Source organism: Sardina pilchardus, chromosome 18 (assembly GCF_963854185.1).
Source record: "Sardina pilchardus chromosome 18, fSarPil1.1, whole genome shotgun sequence".
Classification (NCBI taxonomy): domain Eukaryota; kingdom Metazoa; phylum Chordata; class Actinopteri; order Clupeiformes; family Clupeidae; genus Sardina; species Sardina pilchardus.
This window is the reverse complement of record NC_085011.1, coordinates 15,935,760-15,958,259: the sequence shown is the minus strand read 5'-3', so window position 1 is coordinate 15,958,259 and position 22,500 is coordinate 15,935,760. Positions and strand designations below refer to the sequence as shown.

The 22,500-nt window shown below is 45.7% G+C and overlaps 1 protein-coding gene across 1 annotated transcript in view; it reads right to left on the bottom strand.

Annotated features, from left to right (window-relative positions):
* The window catches only part of slc25a28 (solute carrier family 25 member 28), a 14,397-nt gene extending 1,328 nt beyond the window's left edge, over positions 1–13,069 (bottom strand). Inside the window, exons 1-4 of the mRNA XM_062519336.1 lie at positions 12,543–13,069; positions 8,020–8,248; positions 1,620–1,676; positions 1–721 (exon numbers count right to left, since the gene is read on the bottom strand). The exon at positions 1–721 is cut by the window's left edge and continues 1,328 nt beyond it. Coding sequence (XP_062375320.1) covers positions 153–721; positions 1,620–1,676; positions 8,020–8,248; positions 12,543–12,881 — 1,194 coding nt within the window. The 5' untranslated portion in view covers positions 12,882–13,069 and the 3' untranslated portion in view covers positions 1–152. The remainder of the gene's footprint in view (positions 722–1,619; positions 1,677–8,019; positions 8,249–12,542) is intronic.
* Between the last annotated feature and the right edge of the window lie 9,431 nt (positions 13,070–22,500).

Genomic DNA, 22,500 nt, shown 5'->3' with positions numbered 1-22,500 from the left:
AGAGAGAGCGCGAGAGAGAGATAAAAGAGAGAATGTACAGAGAGAGAGCGAGGGAGAGAGAGAGACAAGTGAATGTAGAGAGAAAAAGCGAGAGAATAGAGAGAAAAAAGAAGATGAGATGAGAGCCCAGGCTCCGCTGGTGGTGGGCGGGGCTACTTGTCTCCTAGCGCCGGGTTGCCGCGGCGCTTGTCCTGCTGGCGCTTGGTGATGGCGTACTTGAAGAACTCGTAGACGGACCAGCTGATGGCCGTGGACGGCATCTGGTAGATGACCCGCGCCTGGACGCCCTTGAAGTAGGCCGACGGGCCGCCCAGCCGGTAGACCGTGCGGAAGGCCTGCGCCAGCCCCGAGATCTGCGCCGTGGTGTGTGTGTGCGCGTGTGTGTGTGTGTGGGCGCCGCCGCCGCCGAGGACCACGGCCTCCTGCGTGTTGAGCAGCGTCTTGCACACGTCCAGCGGCGTGGTGGCGGCGGCGGCGAGCGCCCCGGCGAGGGCGCCACTGAGCATGTGCGAGGCCGGGTGGTAGAGTCTGTGGGGGTTGAGGCGCTCCTGCAGCCACTCGTAGGCCACGAAGTGCAGCGCCTGGAAGGGCACGTTCATGGTGAGCTGCGTCGGGTAGCTGCGGTAGAACGCGCCCGCGCCCTCCCGCAGCCACACCGCGCGCACACACTCGCTCACGCCCCGGTACGGCGAGTTGTACATCTGCATGCGCTGCTTCACCACTGAGAACACACACACACACACACACACCCATACACACACACACACAGAGGTGTTGACGGTTCATTGATGAGCAGAGAGGGGGTGTGTGTGTGTTCGGGTCCAACGCAGAATGGCATCACGTCCGCACCGGAAGAAAAGAGACAGAGACATACATTAGTACCACAAACACACACACACACACACACACACTATAAATCATACATACATACACACACACAGACTCATTATAATCATACACACACAAGCACATTCTAATAGACACACATACAACATCAAAGGAACAAGGCAGTGACCGAGACACACACACATACACACGAGACAAACTCAAGGTCTCCAAACTTCTCTCTAGGAATACAAGCCATCCTTTAACACATACACACACACGGCAGGAATTAATGTAGTGCAGGTGTGTGCAGCTGTTGAATCTCATGACCACCTGCTGCCCCCCAACCCCCCTCACACACACACACACACACACACACACACACACACACACACACACACACACACACACACACACACACACACACACACACACACACACACACACACACAGTTGCCAACAGGAGGCAGCAGTAAGTCACAAATTACACTGTTATAAATGCTTGGGGTGTGTGTGTGTGTGTGTGTGTGTGTGTGTGTGTGTGAGAGAGAGTATCGGTTTGTGTGTGCATGCGAGAGAGAGACTACCGGTTTGTGTGTGTGTGTTAAAGGGAGGAATCCATCACCGTGTAAAGCTTGACAGGAGAATGAATGTGCAAGGCCGAGAGTCAGACATGCATCTACTTTTGGAACATTGTGAGAGTGTGTGTTCTTGAATGTGAGTTTTGTGTGTGTGTGTGTGTGTGTGTGTGTGTGTGTGTGTGTGTGTGTGTGTGTGTGTGTGTGAAGGTTTACCTTCAGCCGGGTTCATGACCGCATCGTGAAGCAATGTGGCTACACATCCTGCTGTTCCTGGAAAACACACACACATACACACAAGGTCAACTAAGAAACGCACACACACACAGTACTGTATAAGGTCAACTAGGGGAAATACACTAGAGCACAAAAGAACCAGAGCTGTGTGTGCATCATTTAAATGGTGGCAAAGTGCAAAGTCTTAACAGACCAGCTTAAACTAATTCAATAACAAGGTCAAAACTATTCGCTAATCTGACAACATGAGCCCAACGCTACCACCCTCCACTCCACACACAGTAGCTCACGACTGCTCAACAGACCGTGCAACACTCAAATACTTCAGTTTGAGTCAACAAACTGAAAAAAAAGACGGTTGAGTAAACACGATATTCTAACTATTAACAAGGTTATTCCACACAAGACTAACTAGCTTACTAATTAGTGGTTAACTTGAACTTCAAAAGGAACTTGTGTTACGTTTGAACTTCAAAATGAACTTGAGTTAAGTTTGAACTTCAAAATGAACCTGCATAAGTTTGTAAACACATCTTAGCGCCGCATCGTATTCAAAATGAACATGCGTAAGTTTGTAAATTCATCTTAGCACCGCATCGTATTCAAAATGAACATGCGTGGGTTTGTAAATTCATCTTAGCACCGCATCGTATTCAAAATGAACATGCGTAAGTTTGTAAATTCATCTTAGCACCGCATCGTATTCAAAATGAACATGTGTTGGTTTGTAAATTCATCTTAGCTCCGCATCGCATTCAAAATGAACATGCGTGGGTTTGTAAATTCATCTTAGCGCCGCATCGTATTAAAAATGAACCTTCATAAGTTTGTAAATACATCTTAGCTCCGCATTAGGTGTAGCTCACGTAGGGAACTCCCAGAGGTTACCACTACCACACCACTAGTAGCAGTGGTTACGCATCAGGCAGCCGAGTGTGTGTGAACACACAAAACAACCTATAAATGATTTGCAAGAGTGGACATGCTTATTTTGGCAGGACGTTTGTAGGGCAGCTTAATTAAGTCGACAGTGGATCAGCAGTTTCCAGAGCTTCACTGAAGCACCACACGAGGCAATGGGGGCTCCCTTGACGGCCACAGGTGTATTGTGGGTAGGGGCTGGGTATTGTTTTGGGTTTCATTCGATACCGGTACTACACCGATACTTTTAAAATGGTGCCGGCGCTGAAGTTCTCGCATTCCAACTTTGCTGATAACATTAAAAAAACATGCCAGTTAGCGCATTGGCAAGGTTATTGTGCAGAGTATACAGATAGATAGATAGATAGATACTTTATTGATCCCCAAGGAGAAATTCAAGAAGAGAGCGCGGAAGGTTCCACCGAGTATACTGTTGATGTTGCTTCATAGCCTTTTGCATGTGTGTAGTTACTGGTAGATTTTGATAAGAGTTTGGCATGGGCTCACACGAACGGTCAAACACTGTCCACTCGCCTATGTGGTGCACCCGGATGCTTTAAGCTTATATATCGAGTGTTTATGTTAGCTAACTGTACCTCAGAGCAAGAAGTTAGAGATGGAGCATGACGTACGACGTACAGTGATGGCGTCGTATTTAAAAAAAAAAAAAGGAAAAAAAAAATGTTGTTGTTTCTATCACTACGGTAACTACCGTTGCGTTGGCGCTATATTATTATCAGGTTTCGGTGCCCAATCCTAATTATGGGAGGTGAGCCGCTATGGTGATCCTAACCGTCCGGATTCCGTCACATGTGGACCAACCTCCCCAGGGCAAACGCTAGAACGATGATCCGCTGATTGTTTTTATTTAGTTCTTTTTGCTGTGGTGGCAGAAAGGATTTTTGGTGTGTGCCGGAATGCACCAAAAAAATCATTAAGGCGGAAACACTGGTGTGTGTGTGTGTGTGTGTGTGTGTGTGATTACACACCGTTTTGGATAACCGCAGTGCATGAACACTACCCATGCAAAGCAGAGCTCAGAGGACTAAGCGCTTTGTTACGACCTACCGAGTATGTAAATCTTGTTACCGTGCCGACACAGCCCTAAATCACACACACACACACACACACACACACACGCGCACACACACACACACACGCGCGCACACACACACACACACACACACAGCTGGCTCTAGTAGGGGGATTATGTGTACGCTGAATCAGACCAAAGGAATGGCAATGCTGAAAAGATCCTTTTGTTCTCTTAATTAACAGGAGAATGCACGCCCACACCCACACACTCACCCACCCACACCACACACACACACTCACAGTCCTTAGCCTTAGACCAAGGTTATGGCTGACATGAAGGTCAGGTGGCTACCATCTGCTTTTAACATTACACACTTTACCAGTGTACACACACACACACACACACACACACACACACACACACACACACACACACACACACACAGGGTGTAGCAGGAGATGGAGTTGATTGTGACCCAGGAGGACACAGCGAGGCCGTGGAGGAGGAAGTGGAGGCGCTGAGTCATGGCTGGTCTGAGCATGCTCAGTGTAAGGGTGAAGTGAGGAGCTCCCTCTGCTGTCGAGTCCGGGGTACTGCAGCAGCCAGGCCCAAGCGGATGCCATTATCTAATCTAGATTGCGCAACCAGATTACGGCGGTCGATCAGAGCAGCACAGATCTGTGATTAAGACTCATCAACACGGCTCACCTCTCTGAGGCACCTCAGACCTTGCGTTAACATTATAGGCACTGGAGGCCTTGCGTTAACATTACAGGCACTGGAGGCCTTGTGTTAACATGACAGGCAGGAGGTCTTGTATTAAAGGTGAACTATGCAAGTTTTCTTTTAGCTTAATGGCAAATGGAATGGTTATTTGACTTATTTCGAATTGAATGATGGCCGTCTCGCTTCCCCCTAACGCCTCAGAGCGAAAAAAACATGCATTCAATGCAAATTTTGTGCCGCCGGGACTTCCGTCACATCCTAACAGAAAGTCTCCAGCCTTGCGATCATGCTCATGAAAAGGCAGACTGACCGATTGAGGAAAATATACACGCTAAAGCTGTAGGGGAAGCTCTGCAGAGAAATCTGCAAGCAATAAATGAGTGAAAACGAAAAGCGAAAGCGAAACCGGCGATGAAAAACTGAGAAGTTTAGGAACAGGAACTGGAGGTCTTGCGTTAAACATAACTCTCGCCAAAATGCATCCTAGGGTGTTTTTGTGAATGTACCTGAAGCATAATTGCGTCGAAGCACCACTTTTAAGCTGGTTTGTGTTGTCGTTTTCTGGGTCTAATGGCATTTTGAATGGGAATAGTAGGGGTACTTCTATTTTGATACATGTTTGTGTACACAAAGTTTACTAAAAGAAAGGTTTTGAGCAACTCACTTGGTTTTTCAGCACCGCCATCTTGCCAGTCAAGGAGAGAGTTATCCAAAACCTTTCTTTTTAGTAAACTATGAGAATATGCTAAATTAATTAATCAATTTCTAAAATATTTCATAAACATTCCATGAAGTTGCACAGCAAGTAGCAGGAATTCTTTGAGTTGCAGTTGTGTTGCTAAGTTATTTAGCATAACTTCAAACTACAGTATTTATTTTGACCATTCCTATGTCAGATGGGAAATCCAGGGGAACCAAAAACACATCATGGCGGGCCCGACTCACCCGTCTGAAATATTAAAATGTTCAGTAAGCGTCTGCGCCCACTCTCATGCCAACCTGCCGCGTGACAGTTCCGCACAGCTATTGCTGCGTCATCACCAGTGCAGGGGTGCTGGGTTAGGGGTGCTGGGTTATTACCAGTGCTGGGTCAGGGGTGCTGGGTTATTACCAGTGCTGGGTTATTACCAGTGCTGGCTTAGGGGTGCTGGGTTATTACCAGTGCTGGGTCAGGGGTGCTGGGTTATTACCAGTGCTGGATCAGGGGTGCTGGGTTAGGGGTGCTGGGTTAATACCAGTGCTGTGTTATTACCAGTGCTGGGTCATTACCAGCGCTGGGGGTGCAGAGTTAACACCAGTGCTGGGTTATTATCAGTGTTGGGGAGTAGGGTTAGGGGTGCTGGGTTATTATCAGTGTTGGGGAGTAATGTTAGGGGTGCTGGGTTATTATCAGTGTTGGGTTGCTGGGATATTATCAGTGTTGGGGAGTATGGTTAGGGGTGCAGGGTTATTATCAGTGTTGGGGAGTAGGGTTAGTGGTGCTGGGTTATTATCAGTGCTGGAGTGCAAGGTTAGGGGTGCTGGGTTATTATCAGTGTTGGGGTGCTGGGTTATTACCAATGTTGGGGAGCAGGGCCTGTGATCACACAGCAATGAATTTACAAACAGCGATATCACACCTGTTTCTAAGATCATGCAGGTCCCGCCACAAAACGCTCTCTCAACCAACTGTGTATTCTACCGACTCACGCGATTCTCTGCTATCCACGATATTCCGCAGCCAACAATGGGGGTCGCCATGACACCGAAACGGTTTTCTATTTCCGGTGAAGCTGCATTGTATCTGTTTTAACGTGACGGTTTAGGGTGCTTAACATATCATAACGCATATAACGCATATTTGATATCTGTCTTGGCAGGGACAGATATCAAAGTCTCATGACCTCACTACAGGAGTCCCCCAAGGATCAGTATTAGGGCCCCTCCTTTTCTCTATTTACACCACTTCTTTAGGTGGGATTATTCGCTCTCATGGATTTGAATATCATTGCTATGCGGACGACACTCAACTTTTCCTATCCTTCCCACCTGAGGACTCTAGTGTTTCCCATCGGATCTCTGCATGCCTGAAGGACATTTCAATCTGGATGAAGGATCAGCACCTTCAGCTTAATCTTTCCAAAACTGAGCTCTTGGTGTTTCCAGCAAAAACAGCTATTCCCCAACAGATCAATATCCAGCTTGATTCATCCTCACTGACTCCAACCAGATCGGCACGTAACTTGGGTGTCATAATTGATGACCAACTTACTTTCTCTGAGCATGTTGCCTCAATTGCAAAGTCATGTCGGTATACCCTGTACAACATTAGGAAGATCAGACCTTATCTGACACAAGATTCCACTCAGCTTCTTGTACAGGCAATGGTTATCTCCAAGCTGGACTACTGTAATTCTCTGTTAGCTGGCCTACCTGCTTGTGTTTTAAGACCACTACAGATGATTCAGAATGCTGCAGCACGACTGGTCTTCAATCAGCCAAAGAGGACACATGTAACCCCTCTCCTAGTTACTCTCCACTGGCTCCCTATAGTAGCCAGAATTAAATTTAAATCTCTCACTCTGGCCTATAGGACACTGACTGGATCTGCTCCCAGCTACTTCAGTTCTTTAATCACGATGTACATTCCCAACCGCCCATTGCGATCTTCTGAGGAGCGTCTGTTATGTCGACCAACCATACATGCTAGATCAAATTGTAGATCCTATTCTTCAGTGGTTCCGTGTTGGTGGAATGAGTTGCCCAGTGCTCTCCGTTCCAGCAACAGCTTCGGATCTTTTAAGAGGGGTCTTAAGGCATATTTATTTAATATGCACTTAGTCCTTTGAGTTTGTGATGTGTTATGGTTTGTATAATAGTATTGTTTTGTTATAATTTGTCTATTGATAGAATTTGAAATTTATTTTGCTGTTGTCCTTAAATTTAGCCATACCATGCTTTAGTTATTATTATTATTATATATAATTAACTGAGTGACTTATTTGATTGTTATTCTCATTTCACTGTTTTATTTCTCATTAGGTTAGTGCTTAAAATTATTGTTTTACTGATAATATTACTATTCTCCCTAGTTTGTAATTGTTCACTGTTAATTTAATTTGTATTGTTATTTATTTGTATGTCGCTTTGGACAAAGGCGTCTGCTAAATAACCATAGCCATAGCCATAGCCATAGCCATAGCCATATAAAAGTAAACTTTTCTATTTTATATCGGTTATATATGATGTAGTATATACATGCCGAGGGCAGAATTGTCAACATTTCGAAAGAAATCTAAGTTGAGGCATAATCTAGTTCGCTACGGAGAACGCACATGTTAACAGAATGAACGGAAGTTGAAAACAGTCTCGTAACCATCGCAACGATACATATTTCCGGGTTAAGGAATAAGGTGGATTGCACTGCCGTTAAGCATTTCACTTTATGGATGCAGGCTGCAGCCCATGTGTTTGCAATGTCTGCACTGTATAGTCACAGAGTTAATTAGTGCTGACAACGTTTAAGTATATAGCTTGTGTTTTATTGCTGTTTAAATCTATAGGTAATAATGACTATTTAAAACTAACGTTCGAGATTTTCTGTAGGGTCCGGTATTCTGGGATTTTATGGACATTTTGTGTTTTCAGCGTGTGAGACAGTGTCTGTGTATGTCCGTGTGACTGTGTGTGTGTCTGATTGTGTGTGTTTGTGCGTACCATTGGCGAGGTGGCTGTTGGCTCCAGGGTGGATGACATCACTCAGACTCTTCTTGAGTTTCTCGTAGCAGGCAAAGTACAGCGCGTGAGCAGGCCCCGCCCCTATCGCCGTGGCGTTGAGGCCTCGCATCGGCCGCCACACCCCCTCCGTCCGCACGATCCGGCCCAATGCCTCCAGAACGTTCCGATAGCGCGCCGCCGGCTCAGGCTGCAGACTCTGCATGCGCGTCTGAGGAATGAACACACACACACACAGGTCAAGGAAAGTACAGTCAGATACAGCACAGGGTTATAATCCGACTCTGCTAAGCTTCTTTTCCTGTTACCAGAACACACACACACACACACACACACACACACACACACACACACACACACACACACACACACACACACACACACACACACACACACACACACACACACACACACACACACACACACACACACACACACACACACACACACACACACACACACACACACACACACACACACACACTTTTTGGTTACTTCCAAGAAAGCTCATTGAAAGTTGAGGACAATAAATACTTGTTGCACACATGGAAATTTGTCTAGATATACAACGCTCTTAACCCAGAGATGCGGAGACCTAAGCTCAGATGCGGTACGGGTTCGGGTTCCTTAGCCCAGAGGTACGGGCTCCTTAGCCTAGAGGTACGGGTTCGGGTTCCTTAGCCCAGAGGTACGGGCTCCTTAGCCCAGAGATACGAGTTCCTTAACCCAGAGATACGAGTTCCTTAACCCAGAGATACGGGTTCCTTAGACTAGCGATGCGGGTTCCTTAGCTCAGATACATGGGTCCCTTAGTCTGAAGAGTTATGGGATCCTTAACTTAGAGATATAAGCTCCTTAGTCCAGAGTTACGGGTTCCTTAACCCAGAGATACGAGTTCCTTAATCCAGAGTTACGGGTTCCTTAACCCAGAGATACGAGTTCCTTAACCCAGAGATATGGGTTCCTTAACCCAGAGATACGAGGCCTCATATACAAGAGCTGCAATCAATTTTGCATCGAAAACGCAGTTTGCATGAATGCAATTAGCTAATGGCAAGGCTGCAATTAATTGTACTGCTCGTAACTCTGTCCCAATGGCTACTCTGGTCACATCTATGTTTTATATTCAAGTCCTACTCCCAGTGCGACCTACAGTGATGCTCGACTAACAGGAGGAGTGTAATTGAAAATGGAATGCACTTGGCATGATAACCAATCAGAAGTGCTGTTATTCTCATGCACTTGGCATGATCACCAATAAGAAGTGCTGTTATTCTCAAACACTTGGCATGATAACCAATCAGAAGTGCTGTTATTGTCATGCACTTGGCATGATCAAGTTGATCAGATGAAATTTCTTGAATTTCCCCTTGGGGATCAATAAAGTCGTCAGAAGTGGCCCAAATGAAAGAAAATGAAAGAAAATCTGGAATACTGTACTGAATCTTGACTTTCAAAAATTACAGGGCAAATCAAATTTGAAAAATCACTATTAGATCTTTTCCCCTAATCGCACAGCCCCACTGCAGATGAAGAGGCACTTGAACTTGTACCCACACACACATACAGTTTCTGATGAACCCTTTGAACCACAAAAATACACATCCATGTGCGTGCACGTGCGCACACACACACACACACACACTGTCTCTGAAGAACCCTGTGAATGACATGTGCGTGTGTGTTGTGACAGAGCACTGTTCAGGGGATTACGCCTCTGTGTGAGGTTTTATGGGCCATTTCTGTGTTAACCTTCAGTTTATCACTACAAACACACTCGGGATATAGCCACTGCAGTACTGTACACAGACATATATATACACGTGCACAGGTGCACACACACACGGGACGTTGCCACTGCAGTACAGTACACACTACACGGACATATATATAAACGGGGACAGGTGTACACACCCTCACCCTCACACACACACGGGACATCGCCAGTGAAAAATAGTACACAGACATATGCATATGCATGTGCACATACACACACACCACACACACATACACACACAAACACACCCGAGCAGCCTCCCTACTACAGTGGGCGATTCACCTAATTGCGCCAGGTCTGCACGATTTAGGGAAAAGATCTAATTGACATTGAAGCTCAGGTAAAAAAAAAAAAAAAAAAACAGAATACCTGAAGGAGAACCTCTGTATTGCTATCCTGTATAACCCCTGATCGCTTCAAAAAAGATATTTAAACAAAAAAAGAAGCTCAGTCATAGAATATCTGTGCTCCTCACACACTATAAACACCGAACAGAGGTGACATATAAGTCAATCAGGATGAAATTAATATAAAAGTCAGAAATGTGACAAAATTAGCCGTGCACGATTATTTGTAGCTGTTGCGATTGTGCAACTGCATTGGTTCATATTGCGATTAAGATTGTTATCTGTCAGAAAAATTGCAATTACATATTATCCTCAAATCGTGCAGCTCTACCTGATTGTGTGTTTGCAAGAAACAATTGCAAGCTCACATTAATGATTTGATTAAATGTCCTGTGCTCAATAAAGTGTGACGACAACAAGTGTGTGTGTGTGTGTGTGTGTGTGTGTGTGTGTGTTTTTTTGGGGGGGGGGGGGGGGGCGCCCAAGGCGTCGTCCAAGCTAGGACCGCCAATGACAGAGCGTGTGACTTGTGTGTGACAGTCTTCTCTGAAATCTTCTCAGCATCAGGCTGGAGCGGTCAGATGGAGGTGGAGAGCACACATGCGCACACACAGTTTTCCAAAGGACATGTGTGTGTGTGACATGAATGGCAATCTGTCAAACAGAACCTGCTCTTCCCCCTGCCCGCTACAGCTGACGGACCCTCCACACACACACACACACACACACACACACACACACACGCACACACACACACACCTGTCTCTACTCCACTCTCAAAACACTGGCACGCCCTCAGACAGACAGACACACACACACACACACACAGACACATGTGCACTTGTCAGCCTGTCTACTGAAAATCCTAGAACAACCAGAGGGTTAAGCATGAAAACACTCTCGAGACACTACACACACACGCGCCATGCTTGATGTGGGCTTGCACTAGATGGGTTTGGTTGTAATCCTCTGTTGTGTGTTCAGTAAATAGCTCTAACTGCTTATTAGCCAAGAGAGGGCTGCTGCTGCGAGATCCGCTTCCCAGAGCGGAGAAACGCGCTCCCGCTGGGCGATCAGGCAGCGCAGCAGCAGAGATGCACTCCCGGAGACGGACAGGTCAACAGCCACCCGCGGATGTATGTAATGTCACAGGGCTTTCTGAGCCTGCGCGGCCGCCCGCTGGATGTCAACACGAGCGTCGTTCGTCATGTGACCGACTCTTCCCAACAGGGAAAAGACCAACACGTGTTCATTTATGCAATCTTGGATGATAGCGATCCTGTATGGTTCGATTTGGCCTTCTAGAACAGGCGAACCATTGATGAACTGTGCAATTATTACCGACCGCATATTATGCACTAAGAGACTGCTGGAAAGCGCTGTATTTAACGTTAACGTTAGTTGCAATGATTTCCACAAACTTCTGCATTCAGCATTGCATTCGTTTCTAAGAACACGAGACCTGAGACTAGCTGAATCCCCCATTTTCATTCGATAGGTTACAGACGTCACTGGGTTATATGATTCCTCGCGCGCGGAGGTTTTGGGCACGTGACTCTAAAATCCGTCCGTGAAGACTTAACGGCTGGTTCGGTGGTTCCGCTGCAAAAGGCACCCGGATCCCCCCCACCAGTAGAGAGGTTCATCAAAGTGATGCCGACCCTAACCCGGGCGGAAGTACCCCGCTAACACCCCATGCCCACGAACATGACCTAGCGTAGCCTTCTTCCGCCGGGGGGTGACGAGCTAGAAGGGTCCGACTGGATCAGTAGCCTCATATTGGTTATCCGTCCAGCTAGGATTAATTAAATGACAAATTAGTATGAACTAAGGTCAAATAACGGTCTCCAACATCCTTGTGTTTTCACTCATCAACACATGGTCTAGCTGTCATTTTCTCATTCATTATCTCACTACTAGAAAGCCAACTTCCCAAGTTGACCAAACTTGCTTGCACCATTACCATTACCCTGGCTAACCTTACTTTCCTGACTAAGGTTAAAGTTCAGTATATATGTGATGAGGTGATCTCATTCAAGATAGCGGGGATGCATAACAGCTCCTCGCCCAAATTATCCAACAATATGTAACAGTACGCAATAACCTTGTGTCTCGCCGGTTATCAAACGCGACAGTCGACATTAAATAACACTGCAGCTAGCAGTGGTGTGGCGTTAGCTTAGCAGCTAACAGCGTAGCATTAGCCAGGAGTGACTTCGACCTTGCCAAGCGACATATCAAATTAGCCTTCCGACTGCGCAAGCTAACGGTAGTTCATAACTAATGTCAGTTCACTGACCCTGTACAGCAAACATGAGACGACGAAGAAATCACTCTACATGGGTAACACAACACGCCATATCTTTACGCAAATGAGTTACCTTCACACAGTCTATGGGAAACATCAAGCAGTGTTCCATAATTCCAGCCACAGCCCCCGCTAACATGTGGGTGCTGGTGGATGCACTCTGGGGCAACCCTTCATAGTCCGGTTCCGAAGAGTCTAAGCTGTCAGTGGATCCATGGATCTGCACAGTCTGTATCTCACTTTCGCCTCCTATCCGTGGCGACAAACTTCCAACAAAGCCCTCGGAAACCCCCAGGAACCTGCTGCCGAGCCATCGGATCTCCGCCTCGGCCGAAGCTCCAGCTACCCCGGGTTCCCCACCTCCGGGCTCTGCTGTCATCCGCCGTCTTCTCACGAACCCATCTGCTTCCATTAGGCACCAGATTAACAGTCTCTCTGGCAGATAGCGAAATAGCGGGCCAAGTTAGGATGTTTTAGCTCTGATTTCGCGGTGTCATTACAACACCGGTTGTTTACGATTTAATTCCTCTCCTCTCCCGCCTCCAGTAACCGGGAGGGAACGACTTCCACGCTCCGCGCTCGAGACTGGAAGGCCGCAGTGGGACACGAGATACCGCCCCAACTCCGGCGCGCTCCAGCTCATTGGCTCAAACGTGGAGGCTGTGTCTTCATACGTTGCAGTTGTAACTCCGTGGATAGGCTATCGCACATGTCAGTCAAACATCGCTTCCGCCCGAGATTCGTTTCGTCTCTGGTCTCCTTACCAGCAGCAATCAGTCACAAATCGTTTCCTCCTTCCCCCTTCCTCCTTCCCAAAAAGAGGAACAAGACTTAAACCGTGGGGTGGAGGTGGATGTGGTCACTGGTTTAGAGCTGGATATAGTTATTCGTAACTTTGAAACTGATGCTAATTTTATGCCTCATCAGTCTTGCTAGGCTACATGGATGCAAGCAAGGGCCAAGGCCTCATATTCCCAGAAGCAGCCCCACTCAAGGCCACCAGTTTTCCACCTTCCAGGAATTAGCTTAGGCTTGGTCATTCAGGATTCATTCAGATATCTTGGACAGGGAGGTTAGTGCCAAACCAGGGTGAATTAACTCAGAGTAGTGGTGAATCTACTTAGAGTTGTATGGCGTCATTATCCGAACAAAATGCCATAGGGCTTGTTGTAGGAGTTTTACCCCATTCTACTCTGAGTTTGCTGACCAGGTTACCCAGGTTTGTCACTTTAACCACATACTTGAAATACTCCCCAGCCTGTCCCATGAACAAAAACAAAACACAGTGCGGGGTTTCTCTGGGAATACTGAAGTGAGGGGAGATCTTACGCTACCTCTCCGACGTGTTTTCTTGTCTTTTGTCCCTGATTAAGATTTAATGTATGTTGTTTTGGACAAAAGCATCTGCTAAGAAATGTCAAAATAAATCATAACCAAATGTGATGTAATGTTGTTTGTTTTATTGGTATATATTTTGTCTTATTTTTCTTTATTTTTATAATAATTTCATAATAATAATAATTTCATAATAGTTATATTCACTATTGTGTTAAGTGCAGATGCAAAGCAAATGCAAGTGCAAATGCAAAGCGCTTTGACCTGCATTCTATGTATAAAAGGGACTAAATAAATATCATTATTATTATTAGTAGTAGTACACAATAAGCCCATTTCACAGCAGGTGTCTGGTCTCATTGATGTTAATGATGTCTTAATGTGATGGTCAAACATCTTCCTGTTAATGTATTTCCTGGAGTGTGGTATCACAGAGGAAGTTTGTTTACACAGTGCTGGTGACATCCTGTGAGATGGGTGAGTCACTGACTGCACCTATATGTCTGTGTTTTCAAGGAAATCTGCATTCTGGAATGTTATGACCTGGTCAAAGTCACTGGTTTTATCAGAATAAGAGACACACATACACGTGTTTGCTATGTGTGTGTGTGTATGTGTGTGTTTTGGAGGCGAGGAGGTCGGGGGGTTGAAATGGGGAGTGGGGCATGTGCATGAGTGTGTGTGTGTGGGCCGTGAGGAGAGGATTGTGTGTGTGTGTGTGTGTGTGTGTGCGCGCATTGAGGATGGGGAGTGAGGCAAGTGTATACAGTGTGTGTATGAGGTGGAGGATGGTGTGTGTGTGTGTGTGTGTGTGTGTGTGTGTGTTTATGTGTGTGACTGTCCTGTGGTCTTTGGACTGTGTTTCCCCCTTCACACAGCTCTTATCATAGATAAGCTCCACAGATAGAGAGCTCTGATCTCTGGACCTTAGGCACCCACTCAACCTGACCACTCTGTTAACTCGGGTGAAATGTCTCAAACGTGTGTGTGTGTGTGTGTGTGTGTTCCTTCTGCAGAAACAGATGGAAGACAAGAAATTCAGGTTCAGTGTGCTTCCGCTAATCACATCACAGACATCCCATGTCTCCCGGAAGTTCCGGCATATTGATAGCGACAAATACGGCCGCAAATTACTTAAAATCTCCCGGAATCTAGAGCGAGTGAGCAAGACCAAGCATACGAGACAAACCTGAGATTACTTTTTGCAGGTTGGGATGTCTGACATCACTTATGTGAGTGCCCTGCACTCTGTAACCAGTTGGATCTCTTTCACCGTTAGCTGTGGTGCCGTGAGCCAATCAGATCTCTCACATGCTTTGACCTCTGACCTGTGATTTGTGCATCCTGCATTCAGTTCTTCAAGGATCTCCCACAAATATGGGCATGCTGTCCTTACCTGTGTGTGTGTGTGTGTGTGTGTGTGTGTGTGTGTGCACACGCTATATGTGTGTGGTCTATGTGTGCATGGTGGGTGCAGGTGTAAGGTGTATATTTGTTTCTCTGTGTGTGAGTGTGTGTGTGCGTGCGTGGTCTATGTGTGCATGGCGGGTGCACATGTAAGGTGTTTGTGTGTTTCTGTGTGTGTGTGTGTGTGTGTGTGTGCATGTTTGAGTGTGTGAGAGAGAGAAAGAGGGCACACACACCTGTTGGCTGCAGTGGTTGGCATTTACAGTACCCCTCTTGCCCCTCTGTGTCTTACTCACTGGAGTATGTGTGTGTGTGTGTGTGTGTGTGTGTGTGTGAGCAGTCTTGAGTGAAGTCGACAGATGGGAAAAGAGGTCCATGACCGTGAGCTCATGTTTAACTTCGGCAACATCTCAGAAGCGCGTGCACACACACTGACTCACACACACACACACACACACACACACACACACACACACACACACACACACACACACAGAGAACTGTTCAGGAAGACCTGCAGCCTGCGGCCAGAAGGTTAGCATAGTTTGAGGTGCAGCGCTGCCTCAGCGGCAGCCATTATTTCCCCTCAGCACATGAACCAGCTGCTCCCTCTAGTGGTCGCATGGGACACCACACTGAGTCACACTGCTAAGATGGCTGCCCAACCTTTCTCTTTCAGTCAAAAACACACACACACACACACACACACACAGAGAGAGAGAGGAAAAGAGAGATAGTGGGACAGTGAGAGAAAGAAAATACATGCAGGCATATAGGTCTACAGCAAAAAAATATGAAGCTACAATCCACAACATTGGCTAAAGTGGAATGAATAAAGCATCCATCTCATCTAATCTTTATCAATGTCAGTCAAGACAAGACAAAGTGCATGACTCCTCATTGTGAACTTATCTTGCATTCTGACTCAGTATGAAGAAACTATTTGAGAAAGTAGATCCTGATTTAAAATTGATAGAAATTGATTCCATGAGAGCAGCAGTCTAGGCCCCCCTGGTGGTCAGTGAAGGAATGGCTGGTGGTCCCTTTCATCACTGCTCTTAGGTGGCCTCAGCTTGCTTCCCTAGTCAGAGTGGTGGTCTCTGGGATCACAACTACCAAATATCAGCTATCAACCTCACAGCTGACATCTCTGCTTCAGTTTTTCATCGACAAACTGGTGGCTATATGTTATAACCTGTCTGCCCCGGTCAAGGGCACTCCAATATCCTGTCGTACTGCATATCCTCAGTCTGCCGGCTTATGCCGCCACATGGGGAAGGACCTGCTAGCCGAGGGGGTTTCACAAAAGACTGGCAAACAAAATACACAACAGGACACACAATGGAGAACTCAAAAACAACACAAACCCAAAACAGAATCAACCAAATAACCACACACACACACACACACACACACACACACACACACGCACCCCGTACCTCACAAATACAAATATGCATGCATACACACACAAACATATGCACACACACAAGCAAGGGTCACAATGAATGGCGCCTTCATTCACCACAACTACTGAGTGTGAGGTGTCTAAACTCCTAACCGTCCTACTGGACGGACGTCATTCCAGCCAACCTCCTCTCATTCTTTTCTCCTACCTACGACACACCAGCAATCACACATGTGATTAATGCTTCACTGATTTGGGGTGCTTCCTGTTGCACTTTAACTGGCTCAATTAAAAAACCTTCTCCTAAAAAACTAACGGTCGATCTTGCTTCTCCCATTCCTCTCTAAGGTTATCGCAAAGGCAATTTCTCAATATATCTAGTTATGATTAAGTAGCTCTGTAAACAGGCAAACGTTGTCATGAGTATGTCTATGTTAAATGTTGTCATTGTGAATCTTTGGGCGTCATTTATATAATAATAATTAAAAAAGGCAATTTCTAAAACAGGTCACAGAATTCCTCTCACAGAACGACCTCCTTGATCCTTATCAATCTGGCTTTAAAAGGTGGCTCCTCCATTGAAATGGCTCTGTTGCTTTGACAGAAGCCTTAAATGTAGCCAGAACAGCAACTTGATCCTAAACACTTCTCTTGCTCGACTTGCTGCTTTTGATATGGTCATCCTACTGTCTCAAACATGAGCCTCACAGGGAAAGCACACTCCTGGTGTTGAATCCTACCTCACTGGGCGATTGCTCAATGTATCTTGTCTAGGACAGACATCTACATCTCACCTGCCTTGCCATTGGGGTGCCCCACGGCTCAGTACTGGGCCCCCTTCTCTTTACCATATACACCACAATGCTGGGCCTGATTATTCCTGTCTGATGACCCCAAGGTCTCAGCAAGGATGTGGATTGTTCCTCTGATATATCAACATGGATGATGGAAAATCACCTCTGACTAAAGCTCTTTAAGACCTGATTGCTGGTCTTCCCAGCCAAACAAACTATACATCACAACAGCATCAAAACGTGCTCCTTAACACGTTCTACATACAAGGCTGCAAGAGACTTGATTGTCATGACTGATGACCTCTAACCTTGTTGCTTTGTTGTGCTGCTTCACACTTTTCAACACAAGAAACATCAGGCCGTGATAGTCTAACTCCCTGTAACGACAATAACTCCCTCCTATGGTAAATTCAATTCAATTTAAATGCAGATCAGATCGCCATTTAACCAAACATTGGCAACTCATACAGTTTCTATACCTCATATGCCTGGAAACATTAGGCTTTAATCATTGTTTAACTTATTTTACATCTTATACATTTATAGGCATCTCCTGTCCAGTGTGTGTGTGTCTGTGTGTGTGTGAAAGCTCTAACTCACTGGCTAAGAGGCTGAAGTGGCAATAGAGAAGTTCTGTACACTCTTAGATATTAGAAGTGTGTACACTCTTAGATGTTTCAAGCCTGTTTGACTTTTGTGTGTGTGTGTGTGTGTGTGTGTGTGTGAAAGCTCTAACTAACTGGCTAAGAGGCTGAAGTGGCAATAGAGAAGTTCAGTGTTGGATGTGTGTGTGCACTAGCTGTTTCAGGCCTGCTTGACTTTTGTGTGTTTGTGTCTGTGTGTTTGTGTGTGTGTGTGTGTGTGTGTGTGTGTGTGTGTGTGTGTGTGTGTGTGTGTATGTGTGTGTGTGTGTGTGTGTTCAGTAATGTGATTTCTCTCATTGTGGGCCCGCGCTGGTGTTGAATTTCTGCAGACCTAGCTGCAATTGTGCTTACAAGCCTGACGGTGCTGGCCGTGATTGAGTTAGAACTGGCTGTGTGGGGGCACCGCTTCCTTACAGCAAGCCAAGAAACCATGACAGACCGACACACACACACACACACACACACACACACACACACACACACACACACACACACACATACACACTCAGACATGCTGCTGACCATGATTGAGTTAGGTCTGACTGCATGTGTACATCCCTTTCTTACAAAAAGCCAAGAAACCATGACAGAGTAGACACACACACATGCACACGCACGTGCACGCACACACACACACACACACACACACACACACACATACACACACAGAGATACACAAAAGCATTAACGTGACCAAATAAACACACAAACACACACACAAGAGCAACTTTGGGTGCAAGAGGCTCTGTGGTTGCCGTAGGAAACCTAAGATGGGCATTAGGAGCACCATGATGCGGTCTCCGGGGGCAACCAAATCAATGCAAACTTCAGGAGTTACTTTTCACAGCATAAGCAGAATGGGAGCTATGACACACACACACACACACACACACACACACACACACACACACACACACACACACACACAAACACACACACACACACTCACACACACACACACACACACACACACACACACACACACACACACACACACACACACAAATACACACACACACACACACACACACACACACACACACACACACACACACACACACACACACACACACACACACAAATACACACACACACACACACACACACACACACACACACACACACACACACACACACACACACACACACACACACACACACACACACACACACACAAATACACACACACACACACACACACACACACACACACACACACACACACACACACACACACACACATACACACACACACACACACTTACGTACATGCTCACACATACACACACACATTTTGTAAAATCATTCTTCGTGGAAACTGTCCACTTTTTGAATCTTTACTAATTTACTAATTGGCACTCTGCAACAAGGCATCCGAAGGAGACAATGCAGACAGGAGATCTCTGAACACTGTTGATCTTTATTCCCCGTATTGCAGTGATAATACAGCCCAAACAACCAACGGTTCAGACCATCCGTCAGGCAATATGGAGGTGAGGTGTCATCCTCTGGGGCCCCTCGATGAGATCCTACCTGTGGATGGCTGTGGCCTATATCTTTTATACCCCTTGGCCCTCAGAAGTGCCCCTCTCGTGCCATCCCCAAAAACACCCTTTAGCCAATCAGCATCGAGCAAGGTCAAGTGTATTGGTGGAAATCACCTCTCTATCATGCACAACAATATACTGTACTGTGTAACCTTGTTTTTTTGGTTCATGTCCAATTTGGGTGAAAGAAGGGCTCTTCTTATCTTGTTTACTTCATAACCAGCAGTGTCCACCAGGCATGTGTCCGTGCTCTGTCCCCACCAGCTGATAACATCACCTCTCCCTTGACCGGCATCGAACATCAAAGCAGATGTCTTCTCCTGGTATACATGGTGCTCTCCCAAACCACACTCCTCTGACTCCCTCTGTTGGTCTGTTTTGCTCAAGATAGTAATGGCCTTGGCAACCACAGCAAATGGAGTAGTCCCAAAACGCTTACAGCAAACACAGTAGGCCCAAAAGCCCAGCAGCAAATGGAGTAGTCCCAAACCGCTTACAGCAAACACAGTAGGCCCAAAAGCCCAGCAGCAAACGCAGCAGGCCCAAAATTACAGCTTTTGAAACCATGAACACATCCTTTGAATCATGAAAAAACACCACACTTGTTTCAGCTTGCTTACTGTAACAGGGTATCCCAACTATATCCGAGTAAGCGACTGTTGTGTAGCATTGAATGCTCTTTGTCCACACTAATTGCATTGGATATGCACTCTTAAAATGAATGTGTTGAAAACAACACATCTCTGTGTCCAGATAGGGACAGCATAGTTTGTGTTGTTTCCAACACATTGCTTTTGTTATTTGTTACACAATATGCGTTTAAAATATTCATCTATCTATCACTCTATCGATCTATCTACTGTATCTGTCTACCTATAAATCTATGTATATCTATCATGGTTGATTCACTTTTGAACTTTATTGTTCTTTCATTGCATATTAAGACGTGTTTAGTTAGTAGTTAGTAGCTAGTAGTTTAGTAGTTTCAGATTCCACTACATTTGTGTCTATCCATTTCGCTGACTCTTTTATCCAAAACGAGGGATAACGCTGAAGTGGCAGTGCAGTAGGAGACGTTAGTGTAACGATAAATAAATCTGATACAAACCAGACGTCTGTTTCTCTCTGAATTCAGCTTTCCCATTCCTCAGATCATTTGATTAAACAGCACTCACAAACACTCAGCCACACTTATACACACACTTATAATCACTTAAAGCTTTCAAAGACACACACACACACACACACACACACACACAAAGACAGAGAGAGAGAGAGAGACTGCAATTAAATGCTGGCTCATGACTTTGCTCTAGTAGACTATGGTGCCACCCAGTGGACAGAGTGTGTAAATGCAACAAACAAACAAACAAACAAACAAAAAGGCTCTTCCACATAGCCAACCTTTGCTGTGATGAGCTGATCTAACACTCTTTAACCATCGTAGAAGGGAAACTCGGGACTAAAAACAGCCTGTAGTCTATTTGTGTTCATTTTCATTTGGGATCAAAATTACATCATTGTATAGTTGTGACTGGAATATGGATTTTTAACTGAATAGCATAATACGCTCTAAAAAATAATGGGTTATTCAGAGCGATGCCATATAAGAACCTTTTTCAGTGCTTCAAAGAACCATGGAGGCAACCTTTCGCCTGATGTAATGGTTCAACACAGAGTTTTGACTCTCCATGGAACCATCCAGATTTAAAGAACCATTTAGCCCCGTAATCCACTGGACTGTGTCTTCATATTAGGGCAGTGATTGACAGAAGAACAACAAGGTTATGCGCTGATTACACAAACAGTCCTTTTCTACCTTTACAATCACAAAGGTCTGTCTGTATGTCCATCTGTGAGGCTGTCTGTGTCCCACAAACCCCTGTCTGTCTGTCTCGACTATTCCCTGAATGTGTCTGTCTGCATATCTATCTATCTATCTATCTACAGTATATCTATCTATCTATCTATCTATATATCTCTGTCTGTTTGTCTGCATGTGCTTCTCTCTGTGTCTCTATCTGTCCACATTCCCTGAATAGGTCTGTGTGTGTGTGTGTGTGTGTGTGTGTGTGTGTGTGTCTGTCTGACACCTGTGTGTCAGCAACTGCCTCTGCGTCTTTAGTGTATAATCACACAATGTTAACAATCTAGAGACACTTAGATAAAGACAAAAGAGAAAGAAAGAAAGAAAGAAAGAAAGGGTGTAGCCTAGTATTGTACAGTGGGCTACAATGCACATTTTTGAACTGCACACCTGTTCTCCTGACCAATTGTTTGGGATACGGTGGTCCACGGTCCTCGGAAGCAGTTGTCTGTTCACTCTTAACAAAAAGGGTCCTTGGGGTGCTACAGAAGACTGCAGGCTATAAGGTTCCATTGAACTCTGCGAAATGGTTTAAAGAACCATATATATGAATCATACAACCATTTTAGGTTAGCACCTAAGAGTGTATGCTGTGTTCTGTTCTGTGTGTGCGTTCCTATCAAAAGTCCATGGTATCCACCTTTAAGCTATTGTAGAGAACTGGTTCACATCCTCCTTCATAAGTGACCGTTAGATTCATCTGGTGTGTGTCTGTGTATGTGTGTGTATGTATATGGTACCTCTAACTCCAGGTCCCGGTAGATGTGTGGCCTTAACAGACTGAGCAGGTATGAGGCTCTGGAGAAGTGGAATCCTATCAGGAGGAACACACACACACACACACACACACACACACACACACACACACACACACACACACACACACACACACACACACACACACACACACACACACACACACAGGTGAGTTTCACACTGGTGTGACTCAGAGAGGTGGGTGGGGAGAATGCTGATCTAGACCCACAGCTGAAATGTGTAAAATATAGTATGACAACTAGTTCAGCACTT